At 46.3% G+C, this 12,622-nt stretch overlaps 1 protein-coding gene across 1 annotated transcript; it reads right to left on the reverse strand.

Annotated features, from left to right (window-relative positions):
- Nucleotides 1-5,845: 5,845 nt before the first annotated feature.
- On the reverse strand, nucleotides 5,846-9,132 carry LOC119333902 (protein FAR1-RELATED SEQUENCE 5-like). The gene is made up of 8 exons (XM_037606624.1): nucleotides 8,890-9,132; nucleotides 8,259-8,735; nucleotides 7,881-8,168; nucleotides 7,201-7,798; nucleotides 6,706-6,728; nucleotides 6,454-6,588; nucleotides 6,150-6,242; nucleotides 5,846-6,067 (listed from the first exon to the last, which is right to left on the reverse strand). The coding sequence occupies exons 1-8, from the start codon at nucleotides 9,130-9,132 to the stop codon at nucleotides 5,846-5,848; spliced, it is 2,079 nt and encodes a 692-aa protein (XP_037462521.1).
- Nucleotides 9,133-12,622: the final 3,490 nt, after the last annotated feature.

Genomic DNA, 12,622 nt, shown 5'->3' on the forward strand with positions numbered 1-12,622 from the left:
AATCAGTTAATTTTCTCTCTGCTAGTCACTTGTAATCCCCAGGAACCTGGATGCTTCGATAGGCCGTAACACCGCTCTGCCTGCTGTGTGCAATCCATCACCTTGCTGGATTGATGTATGGCTTGCAACTCTAGTTGTTGTCACTACTGGTGCAGTTATCTCTGGTCCAATGTTTCTATCTTCCACCTGAGTGTTGCCATTGATGCCATATTCTTCTGACCCTCCCACCGGTGATGCCCCCCGACTGCTTGGACTATGTGTTATCCTTTGGCGACATCTCCTGCTCCCCCTGTTTGCACTCCTCTTCCGACGTCTCCTACCGACCGTGCTAGCTGCCTGGTTTAACGCCGCCTCTCCCTCCATGATAGCTGTATTTGCACGACAGGGAGTATCATTGAACATGCCGCACATCTTTATTGTTTCTCACATGCCAAATTGTACAATAACTGTTCTACATATTACCTTCATCAGCTTCAGTTGGAGCTGCATCATGCACCACTGCTTCTGCTGTGCTTACAAATCCTGGAGGAGGAATTGAACCCACATATATCATTCCTAGAAAACGATCATGGTTATGCCACCACACCCAAAGATGAAAGTTCATATGGAATTTCCACTGTAGAGTGCATACCATCTACCAAAGTCTGGTATTTCAAGCTTTCTGCGGCATTTCCACTATTTCCAGGGGTAGATCCCAGCAAGACCTCACCTGTTTTTTTAAAATTTAAGGTTAGCTCCTTCTTATTCTGATGTACATTTTGTCCATAGGCATTGTCATTCCGACTTAATGTGCTTACCGTCAATGTTCGTCTAAAATTTCAGGCATTTACCGATCAGATCTCTGGTTTGAGTTGCGGGCATGCCTGCATTAGCTGACCAAGAAGCAAAGCAATTAATTTCATTTTATATTATACTACAATAGCTAACACACTTTTGGATTACAGATAGGTCACACACCTGAAACAGGATTTGGAGCTTCTCTGGAGCTGCCCCTGCTGCTAGTTGACAGGTCTATGATCTCATCTACGAAAGGCTCGTCAGCTGCTGCAGTTTCAGGTAATGTTGCTGCGTACATATTGCCCATGTGGGTTATTGGCACACTTGACACCAAATCTATAAATTGCAACCCCATTTCTGAAGTACAAAATAATGGAATCAAACACGATTTGTCAGTCAATAACAACACATGTAATTGGGCATGACTATATACCTCGATGTGTCTTACCATTTGCATCATACAGATTCTGGATTGATGAAGCAAAAATACCATCTATCACCTCAGTGGTTCTGGTTGCATCGTCCTCGACAATTAGGTTGTCATGATGTTTGTCCAGCATTTCATCGTATGATTCCCCACCTGGTGTAACTCGTGTCAATGGATGCGTGCCATCAACTTGTCCTGCACCAGCCCCACGAACATCTGCTGCTATGACATTATCAGGATCGATTTGACGTTGTAAATCCATTGCCACACCTTCAGCTGTACAATTATGCATTCATTGACAATGTTAGCTAGTATATGGAAGCAATGCAAGGAATTGTATCGTTGTTACCGCTAACCTTGTATTTCAGCCGCTGCTTGCACGAACCTAGCAATTAGTGCCCCATGGTTGCTGTACTCCGCCTCCCTTTCTTCTGGTACGACATATGCATCTGAATTCGGTACACCGTTGTCCATGATGGCTTGCACTGGTGTTCTGGGGGTGTCGTCCAAATCGTTGTTCTAATTTATAGTGATGTCAACCCTTTCTGTTACAACAACAAAATTTCAAGCTGGTCAGTTCTTCCCCTTCACGTCACGTTTGCTACAAAATATATGAGTTGCCCACTACTATTTTTATTTATATTTACCTGCTGCCACTATCTGAGGAGGTATGACCAGTTCACTTTCATGGTCCATTTGAACAGGGGCCCCTGTTTGAGCTGCTACTTCATTCCCCGGCGGTGCTGTCGTGTTATGGTTCAGTCAGCCAGGCACCACAATTTGTTTACATGAAAATCGCATGATACATGCAATCAAAACCTTACCTTCCATGCTCATCATTGGAATTTCAACAACCACCGCTCCCCGTCCACGATGCACTGCAAAATCAACCATTGTATATGAGAAGGATGCAACCTTACGGTTAGCAACAACGTGTACCACAGCTGAAGATGAACTTACTTTGCTGCTCCATGATCCTACCACGGTTCCTTCCTATGCGCTCGTACCGAGTCCGCATGTCATCTTCACTGTCAGATGACTCAAGATCATGGTCTTCTTGCATCAACCGTTTTCCAGGATCATCTGCTGCAATTTCTACCATGTGGCTGCGTCGCCGAGCTTCATAGCCTCCTTCCTCGATTACAACAGGAGGGAGTCGTGCTTCATGCTTTTGATCTGCAAGGGATGCCTCTGCATCATCGACTTAGAATTAGTATGTACATCGATAAACCATTGTGTTAGGGTTTGCAATAAAAATTTATTACCTATAGCAGCAAGTAGCTGCCGCTCTTCATCTGAAGCATCGTCCTCTCCGTCAGTGTCTGTACATCACATTGGAAAGTAGTCATGCCATAAGCATTGTTCCAGTTGATACTACTTCTAAGCACGGGTTAGCTTTTCTGTAGCATTTCTAAACAATTGAAAGGGTCTGTGATCTATACGTAAGCAGTAGAGGTACCTGACTCAATCATTGTTTGTTCCATGGTGTCAGCATGCATGGTAACTGCTATGTCATTTTCTTCCCACTTTGTATGGAATGGAGTGCTGATCAGTTGGTTCGCATTTATTTCTCTGATAGTTAGCCCCCCAACATTTTCAGCCTCTTGTGTTTGGGTTGAATGGCTGGTCAGATGGTTCGCGCTTAGCCCTCCGACATTTCCCCCGGCATCTTCTATCTGGACTATAGATCTGTTCATAATTTCTCCCTGGGTTGGCTCATTTCCATTCTTGCCTGCGTTTGCACCATCTGCACCACCTCTAGTGTTCACTGCTGAACTTGGGAACAACTGCGAAATTTTCAGAATGCATTAGCACACACATGTACCTCCAAATTCTGTGATGCATGACGCATCATGCACCAAATAATTTTAATTTTCTGAGCTCGCTCACCAAATGTGCTGTCGGTTCCATCAAAGGGTGCCACCTCCAGAGACCCTGCTGCATATGACCTTCTGGTCTTGTCTGCGAGCACAACATGCATAACAGCCATTAGAAAGTTGCAGAACAGGACAATGAAAAGCAGGACAATATTATTTATTAGCTTAGTTTGAAATCTCTTGTATATTACCTGGTAGTACCCTGGGTTTTCCCTTTCCAGTTGAATTAGCACCCTAACTATTGGCAGGCTATAGGCACAAATTCTGGGAAGCAGGTTCGACCTTAGGCTGGCATGTCCATAGTCCACCCAGTCAAATTGTAAGCACTGCAATTTGGACGTGAAGGGTTAATCATTAATACATGCAGAAGTACATTTACTAATCGTATATGCGTGACAAACGAGAATATTCTCTTAAACACCATGCATGCAACTATTACCTGAAGAAACAGACCATGTCCACCCAGGATAATGAGCTCAGCTCCGTTCGCTACCGCCTCTTGATATCTATTTGCACATATCCTCAACACGTCTATGGAGTACCGCGCCATGTTGTATTCACCTATGGCCCATGGCTCTTGTACTAAGGCTAGAAGTTCATCAGGTATAGCTGATACTGATTGTCTTGGTCCAAGCAAGGTGCATGCACCAAGCAGACTGGACGCCACTACAAATGCTGTAGTATCTTGTTCGTCCATGGAGCATGGATCTATCTTGCTAATCACGTACTCTAGATCTGTAACCTTTAGCCCACCCTTCCCTTTAAGCACAATCAGTGATCTAACCCTCTTCACCATTGTAGACCTATGCAAAGAAGTCTGAAATTGTACTATCCTCCCATGTCCACGCAAGCCTAAGGTCCTAACTGCATCTTCGTCCTGTATCGGTCTCACTTGACCATCTGGCAAACGAAAGGTGAGTACCGGCCCGCTAGTGTCAACCCTACCCAGAAGGTCAGCAAAGAATGGCCGATCTATCGGCCCAGCGTATCTGTTCGTGAGCAAGCCAGCCACCCCAGTTGGCTCATCTGCATGGTAGAACAGAGTGCTCAACCCTAGGAATGGATTCGTGGCGAACATGGATCTGTATGATGGCTGCCTTGCTGCTGCATTGACCACCGCCAGGGCCTGGCTCCCCCACCCGTTGTTCCTTCTAGCTGGCCGTCCTCTACGACGACCGACAGATCTTGTTTGATTCGGCGTTCCCGGACAGCGGGCCATCTTCTCGGTCGATCTGCAACAAATAAACGACATGCAAGCAGATTAGTACAGGTTGTACCGTCAGGTACGTAAGAACACAAGCAAAGGAAAGTCGGCCAACTAGCCGATGGACCAACAACAGAAAAGCAGAGCACAACCGGCTCGAAAGATTCACCACCGCATTTGCGGCGGCGGGAGCAAGACCAGGACGAAATCCAATACCGGAGCAAGACCGTCTGCGGAATAAAAGATTTTGACAAAGCGGATCAGAGCTCACCAGGAAGCCAGCTCGCCGCCTCCGCCGCAGAAGCACAGATCTGGGGTCTGCAGCTTGGAGCTTTATTGCAAACCTCCAAAGGGGAAAATTTCTGCACTGTAAGCACTGTGAAAGACGGCGGCCGAGGTTAAAACCATCCACCACCCACTACCATGCACTGTTTCAGCTACCTTACGGACGAAGGCTTTTACTGCAGCCCAAACTATTTTTAATTGTATGCCAACCAGCCATCCTCTCGCCACCACAGGTTTTTGGATTCCACTGGCGCGAAATTTGCCGCCTCGCACGCGCTCGTCACACACCTCGCCACAGGACAAGTGGCAATATTGACAATATGCACCCTCGCCACACGAAGAACCTTTCCCGGCTTCACACACTCGTGCACCCTTTACCCATCATAATTGCCTTTTGGTACAAATCTGGAAGGATCTATGCAGCGGTGCATATCTTTTTTGGGACGAGCACGTCCACTCCAGGTACCCTTTTTTAAGAAAGTTCCCTACTGGGGGGCAGCAGAAAATCCGGTAGAGGACAATTGCAGGGGTTGTGGTCCGGTCACCACACCCGCACTCCTGTTGACTAGTATCATTATTGGATGCACCCCACCATAGGAGATACGGATGCAGATGCATGGACCAGGTCTCCAGCCAATAAACAACTGCATGCAACAGTAAACTCCCTGTCTGCTCGCATTGTCTAAACACTGCATGCATGCACATGCACGGGCCATGAGAGAAGCCAACACACTAGTAGTGGTAACAGTAATCAAAATTTGGCTTCACATTGTCTCACATCTGCATGCACATGCATGGACCTGGAGACCAATCAATATAATAGTACGTCTAACAGTAATCTCACATTTTTAGGTTACCATTCTTTGCGTACTCAGTACATGCATGCGCACGCATGAATAAGGTGCCACACAATATACTATTTGCAGACCCAACCAACATCCTATGTGATCACATTACCTAATCTGTCCATGCATGGTCACGTACGCACTTCTGCATGAGCTATCCGGACCGGGTTCCCTCTCCAAGTCAAGTGTTGGTCTTAATTAAAGCCATGCACGCCTTCAGTAGCTAATTTATTTATTCATAAATGGACCCACTTTCACTCAAGCCGACATGTCCGTCCATCTTTATTTATTAATCCTAAGTCGTACCATACAGTTCTCCTCACACGCTCACCGAACTGATACAACTTGATAAACACAACTAATTTGCGATTACCACTAGTCATCGGCAAAGATGTCTTTGCCTTTACTACATTGGCCAGAATGGACATCCCTACATAATTCTACGGCGCTTAGCAACCGACATGGTGCTTTCTTCCTCTGCATCATCATCCATCAGCGATTCCGAAGAGTGCGCTGCGCCTTCTCCGTGCTCTTCAGCACTTTTGCCACCATCTTCTGGATCGTGGTTGCCATAACCTTCCTCTACAGCTGCCACATCAGGTTGCATGATCGCCACCTCGCCTGCATGCGCCTCTACCCCAACAACTCCTACCTTCAAATAATCCACGATAGAAGTAATCGGTACGCATGGATTCACACAGGATGCAATGAATCAAAGATTTAAGGTTGCTTACATATTGTAAAAGCGAAGACACATCTGAAGTCTCAGGACCGACGAGCTGTGATTCAGCTCCTTGATTCACCGAAGACTCTGAATCTGCTTCTGCCTGAAATGTACAAGTGGTGTGTGACACTGTGATCAAGAGATGGTTCCTACAACATATGAGAAATTAATTCCCATTTACCTGTTCAGCAAGCAAACCGCCATGAGAGCTAACTGCAGAGCTCGTCAACGCAGAGTTGAAGAAACCAGTTTGAGCCATGCGGAGTACTCTGTCCTCCAGGCAGTCGCTGCCTCTGGAGCCTTGCACTACGCACCTTGCCTTTAAGGGCAGCTGGGCACACGCCACCCCGCCCATCTGCTTCAAAATTTGAACCGAAATGCCGCCCAGCAGTCTGGTTGGTACACTCATAACGCACCGCTGCTGCTGCTCCATTTACTGTTTCACCAAACTATACATGAACCACACAGCTCATGTACAATTCAGCCATTGAAAATACTTTATTCCAATGTGATCTCAAATATTCTAGTCAATGATCGAGTAGTATTGCATGGGCATGATTTCTTACAGGAAACGGTGATGTCCAAACAGCTGCACCAAATGTAATTAGAAAAGTTCATACTCTTTAAAACAGCCATGCACAGTCACATGCACTTATCCTTCAGACAGGTATCGTTTCACAGTTCATATCCATTCTAGCGGGACATCACTGGGGAAAAGTTCAGGAAAACATGAAGCCACAACTACAGAAATGACCCGTAAGAACGCATCTCCACTCTGAGCTCGGCTGCTTTTTGGAAGTAGAAAACGCTTCTGTCCAAACTGAAGCACCAAATATAATTAGACTCTTTAACACAGCCCAGTTATTCTTCAGACAAGTATCGTTACACAGTTCATAAGCATTCTACGGGGTGCATCACCCAGAAAAAATTCAGGAAAACATGAACCCACAACTACAGAAATGACTCGTAAGATCACATCTTCATTCTAAGCTTGGCTGCTTTGTGGCAGTTGTTCCTATGGTGTCCTTCAACGCCACAATTTTTGCATCTTCCCGGCTTACGTGGATGTTTAGGGACATCGCCGCGATCAGGACAGGTTGTTCGCTTATGCCCTTCTCGTCGACATATTGTACAAAATCTAGTTCTCTTGCTGAGACCTTCGTATGGTGCCTTTTCTCGACTAGTTGTAGGTCTGCCCATTTCTTTCCTTTTGGCAGGAGGCAACAACCCTGCCATCATATTCCCCGATTCATTTCCTGAGTTGTTATCATCATTGACAATCGCTGCAGTCGTCCTTTGATCAAGCCCCAACTCGTCGCCTCCTACATTATCTTGGTTAACAACAACTACATTTTCAGCCATCCGGTCCTCCAGCCCCAGGCCATCTCTGATATCTGCAAATGCCTTCATCTCTTCCACACAATGTTTGAACAGTGCAAGCAGGCGTTCATATGCCTGGACACTTGTATCCCCCATTCGTACAAGCTCCATCGCTTGCATATACATGGTGAAATGTCTGTAACTGAATGGGTTGTTCTTGTTAGCATTGTCCTTCTGGTATTGGCTTAGATGTGGAGGCAGGATGTCACGGGCGTCTCTTGTCCACCTCTTCACTATGTGCTTCTTTGGGATTTCTGTTATACGTATGAAGTCCATGACCTATATGAGAAAATTCATGTCATTATTCAGCCACTAATTTTATCATATGTAAAGCTTGTTCATATGCCGTCGAGGTCACAACCTTGAGGACATGGCTGCACAGCAGCCCCGTGTGACTGAACTGGCCACATTCGCAGTCAAATTCCTCCCCAGCGTCCACAACGGTCACCTTGTATGAAATCCTGCACCACTTCTCTCTCCGTGCTGCATCAGTATGTATGGCAACATAAGTTTTCCCTTTCTCAACCTCTTCCACCTGGTAAGCACCACATTCATATATTATATGCCCAAATTGCTCGAACATTGCTCTTGTGTATATCTTGCCAGCATGCCTTTCAGTCGCCATGTTTGCTCTAAATAGCGGCCTCCCCTGCAAATACAAATATGTGTCCGACACATTACCAGGGGTAACCAGCAAATCAAACTATCATTTTGAATTCATGAATGAGAGTCGGCTCACAATTCTGGTCCGTTTTTCCTCATAATTTTCCTCTGCTTCCCGGTCGAACTGCAAGGCCATGTATTTCCTCACAAATAGGTGCATTGGGCAGCCTGGGGGTATATAGTTCTTCAACATATGGTTCGCGCTCTCACTCCGCTGAGTACTAGTCATTTTAGCGCAGAACACACCTTTGAAATAAGGCTTTGCCCACTTGTGCCGGACGTCGTATAGGTTTGTCATGTACTCATGTGAGCTCAGGTTATATTTATCGATTAGGAACTTCCATGCTTCCTCGAACTCATCAATTGTTAACATGTGATTAACAACCTTGTGAAATTCCGCTTGGAAATCACTCTTCTTCGAGTACAATCTACCCAGCGACTCCTTTGCTTTCTTCAGAATGTGCCACTTGCACCATCGGTGGGCTGTGCTAGGCAGCACATTCTGTATGGCAACCTCCATTGCACGGTTCTGGTCTGCAAAAATAGAGGCATGCTGAATGTCTTAGAAATTATGATCAATGCTACCACACTTCTAGTTGTAATCTACTTTGTACCTGTTAGAATAGTTTGCGGAGCACTGCCACCCATCATCCTGACAAAAATTCTGAAAAGACCCATTCAAATGTTTCGACCTTCTCATCCCATACCAGCACGCCGGCTAGTATGATGCTCTGGAAATGGTTGTTAACTCCGACAAATAGCCCAAATGGCATGTCGTACAGGTTTGTCCTGTAAGTTGTATCAAAAGTCACCACGTCACCGAAAAAATTGTATTGTAGTCTGCTGTTTCCATTTGCCCACATCAGTGTACTAATTCTTCCTTCTTTGTCTGCCTGAACTCTGTATGTGAATTGCTGATCCTTAGCACCTAGTTCTTGAAACACATCCATTGTCTTCCAAACGTCATCTTCTGCCTGGTCACGACCAATCTTCCCACACAAGTTCCGCAAAGCTCTTTTTGTGAATGGTACATTCTCCATCTTACCAAAGAAGCTCCCTATGATGCTGTACACTTTCGACAGGTTCACATTATTCTCCCTCAGCTGCTTCACTAAATCTCTGCTGTATACGTCGATATGTTTGTGTGATGGCCAGTGTAAGGTTTGCCCATATGTCAGAGACAAATAATGGTTGTGCTCACCCCGGTGCTCTGCTATATACCACCCATTATCCTTTGACCGTAGCAGCCTCACCAGGGCAGGACATTCACATCGACAGGATCGGGTATTCTCGACAATCGGTTTCCCCTGAAATAGGATTACATCCAGGAAAATACAATCAGCAATTTACCTCCTCGAAATTGAATCAACAAGTTAAAACTGTAAATACTAACTCTTCTGTATGTGAAATCTTACCGCACAGCCGCATACTATCTCCTGCATGCACTTCGTCCGGTTCACATTTAGTCTGTTCTTTCCATATCTAATTCCGAAACCTTTCTCCCACGAATACAAGTTATAAAAACCTTATGCCTATTTTTCGCACAATGACATTTTCACCAGGTGCCTCCGCAAACACGCGAACCAAATTTTCAAACGCTGTCATCCTATCCGGGTTGGGGACACGCCCTGGTGCTGCAGCTCCAATCCTTACCCTGCATTTCCATCAAGATAATTTCTTCAGCTACAACTACACCAATCATTAGCCATTTAGTAAAATAATTTTGCTCTGACTGAATACATGTTGGTGCATCACCATACAAACGAAAATTGTCAGATCCTAAATCAGGCATGAGTTACCCATGCGTTTCATTCATGGCATGTCAATCTATATCACAGCATGCCCCTGCTCTGTTTTCATCCCCTCCCCTGAATTACATTCTTTCACTTTGTTAACTGACAGTACCCATGCCACTAGTCGAACAACTATCACAAGCTCCACTGAACTACCAATTTAGCTTGTCCCTGGGGGACATGGCAGGCAAGATTACCTTCGTGTCCATCCTGGTGCATGTGGATCAATCTGCTCTATGGAGTGTTCAGATGCCTGTGGCCGATCTGCCTCTTCGCCGGTTGCTACAACGGTGGCGGAGCACATGATTGCATCTGCACTTGAGGCGCTCGCCGCCGGCAACCCCGCGGCCGGAGTAGGCAACACAGGATAGTGAAGAGGCTCCATCGGTATCTCGCTGTCATTGACTTCCTCAATCAGAGTTTTGCTGCTCGAACAGACGCACGGCAAGGAAAGTCAGATCTTGCATGACATCGGAAAGCAAATGAAACTAGCGCCTACTGCTAATAGAATACGGAAGGGGCCAGATTAGGCAAATAGGCACCTGCTCACCGGCTGCATCAAGAACTCCATCGCCGCCGTAGCCGGGACACCGGAAACCTAAATTTTCGAAGTACGGCCGCGGATTCGCTCTCGATAGTATGAGACCAGACCAGACCAGCCAGCAGATGAGGTAGGAGACAACTACCCACCACCTACCCAGTCCGGTGCATTTACTTCAGCGCAATCACGGCGTTATTTTGTTTGACACACGGATCAGAAATTCGCCGACGAGTCGAGCGACGGCTCTGAAGTCCACTTCCGACGGCCTCGAGTAATCAGACAGTTCTGGTCTGCAGTTCAGAAGCTTTTCTCCTTTTCATTTTAAATTCCACGCAATCACATGGGCCCATACCCCATCACGTGTGTCGGGGAAAACGAATCACGCCGCTGTTTTCGACGGGAACAGATTCCGTGTGCCTGTGTGCTCGGGATCATTTCCTCCACGTCCGTGTTGCCTTCTTAGAATAAGAACATGGGGGCCTTTGCTCTCCACTGTGGAAAAAGATTCGCCTTAGAGTGACCATCAGATGCAGGTGATTTTTCAGCCTCATGATTTCTGTGACGTTCGTTAATTTTCTCACATATTCCCTCCGTCCCATAATGTAGGATGTTTTTTCACACTAGTATAATGTAAAAAAGCGTCTTACATTATGGAATGGAAGGAGTACTAAGTAAGGATTTTTTTTAAAAAGGAGGACGACCCCCGACCTCTGCATCTGGACGATGCATATGATCACTTTATTAATTATTGACACAAGACCTTACAGAGTCATACAACAATAAGCCTAAAGCCACCAACTAAGCAACATCTGCCGCTATCCCTATCCAGTTGATGTAGGGGCGCTGAAAGTCTGGGCCTAATACCAAACAGACCTCGCAGCCAAACCTAACATCTAAGACTTGAGGTCCCAACCAGGACGCCTGCCGGGTATGGGCACCCACTAGTCCGGCGTGCTTCTCAACCAGGACGCCTGCCGGGTATGAGGCCGCCGCAGCCACCTGCCACCAATCCATCTTCAGAGCTGTACTGCTGCATCAACCTTGCCAGGTCTAGCCGCCGCCGACGCCACCACGACGCCAGGTAGCGTCACCCTCCTGCGCGAGTCCATCTCCGCACATCAGGCGCCGAGTCTCCACTACGCCACGCCGCCGACACTAGTAGAAAACGGGCCTATTGTCCCGGTCCATAAGGGCCTAGTGTCCCGGTTCCAGAACCGGGACTGAAGGGTCGTTACTAATGCCCTGACCCTTCATTAGTAGAAAAAGGGTCAAATGTGAAGCACATTAGTGCCGGTTTGAATTTGAGCCAACACTAATGTGACCATTAGTGCCGGTTCCAACGGCTAGGCGGGCAAGCATCATTAGTACCGGTTCGTGGGCAACCTTTAGTACCGGTTCATGCCATGAGCCGGTACTAATGAGGCTGTGTCAGGCTATGGTCAGGCTGGGGCCCCCACGAAGACCTTTAGTACCGGTTCATGCCATGAACCTGTACTAGAGTTTCTTTGTAAGCTGATTTTTAGTCCCACCTCGCCAAGAGAGAGGCAGTATGAGCAGTTTATAAGCCGTGAGTGCACAGACAATGACGAAGAGTTGCAATGCTCACCCGCATGCTGATTAGCTTCAGGCCTTGCGGAATAGCATAGATTTCACTGAGCTATGTGTAGTGCAGTCTACACTATTCCGAATGGCTTGAAGCAAATTAACCAACATTGCACCTTTTTTATTTTTAATAACTTATTTGAACTCCGGACTTCTTTTGTGTTCAGTATGCAGCATTCAAAGCGACGTCATCAATTTCCAACATGTTCTGACATCATTTGTTGTTTTTCGGTCATTTACCTAATTGTTTAGAGAGCTAAATGACCGTGAAATTGAAAATCAATACAAAATGAATCCTGAAAATGTTGAAACTTGGCATGGTATCATCATATCACACGCATAGCATGCGCGAAAGAGTAGAGAGGGTCACGGCAAAAACTGGACGCACTTCGTGTACAAACTGGACAAACTCTTTCGGAGTATCAGGGTTTCGGACGAGAACTCATCTGTTACACAGCCACTTCAATGTTTTTGAAACTTATTTGAACTCCGGACTTATTTTGT

Source organism: Triticum dicoccoides, chromosome 7A (assembly GCF_002162155.2).
Source record: "Triticum dicoccoides isolate Atlit2015 ecotype Zavitan chromosome 7A, WEW_v2.0, whole genome shotgun sequence".
Lineage (NCBI taxonomy): Eukaryota > Viridiplantae > Streptophyta > Magnoliopsida > Poales > Poaceae > Triticum > Triticum dicoccoides.

Excerpts from the sequence above, each read along its gene's own strand:
- LOC119333902 (XM_037606624.1), bottom strand. The coding sequence starts at position 9,132 with ATGGATGTGTTTCAAGAACTAGGTGCTAAGGATCAGCAATTCACATAC. Across the intron at positions 8,736-8,889 it reads TCATACTAGCCGGCGTGCTG|CATGCCTCTATTTTTGCAGA; the intron begins GTATGGGATGAG and ends TAAGACATTCAG. Across the intron at positions 6,243-6,453 it reads CAGCTGCCCTTAAAGGCAAG|GCAGAAGCAGATTCAGAGTC; the intron begins GTGCGTAGTGCA and ends TGTACATTTCAG.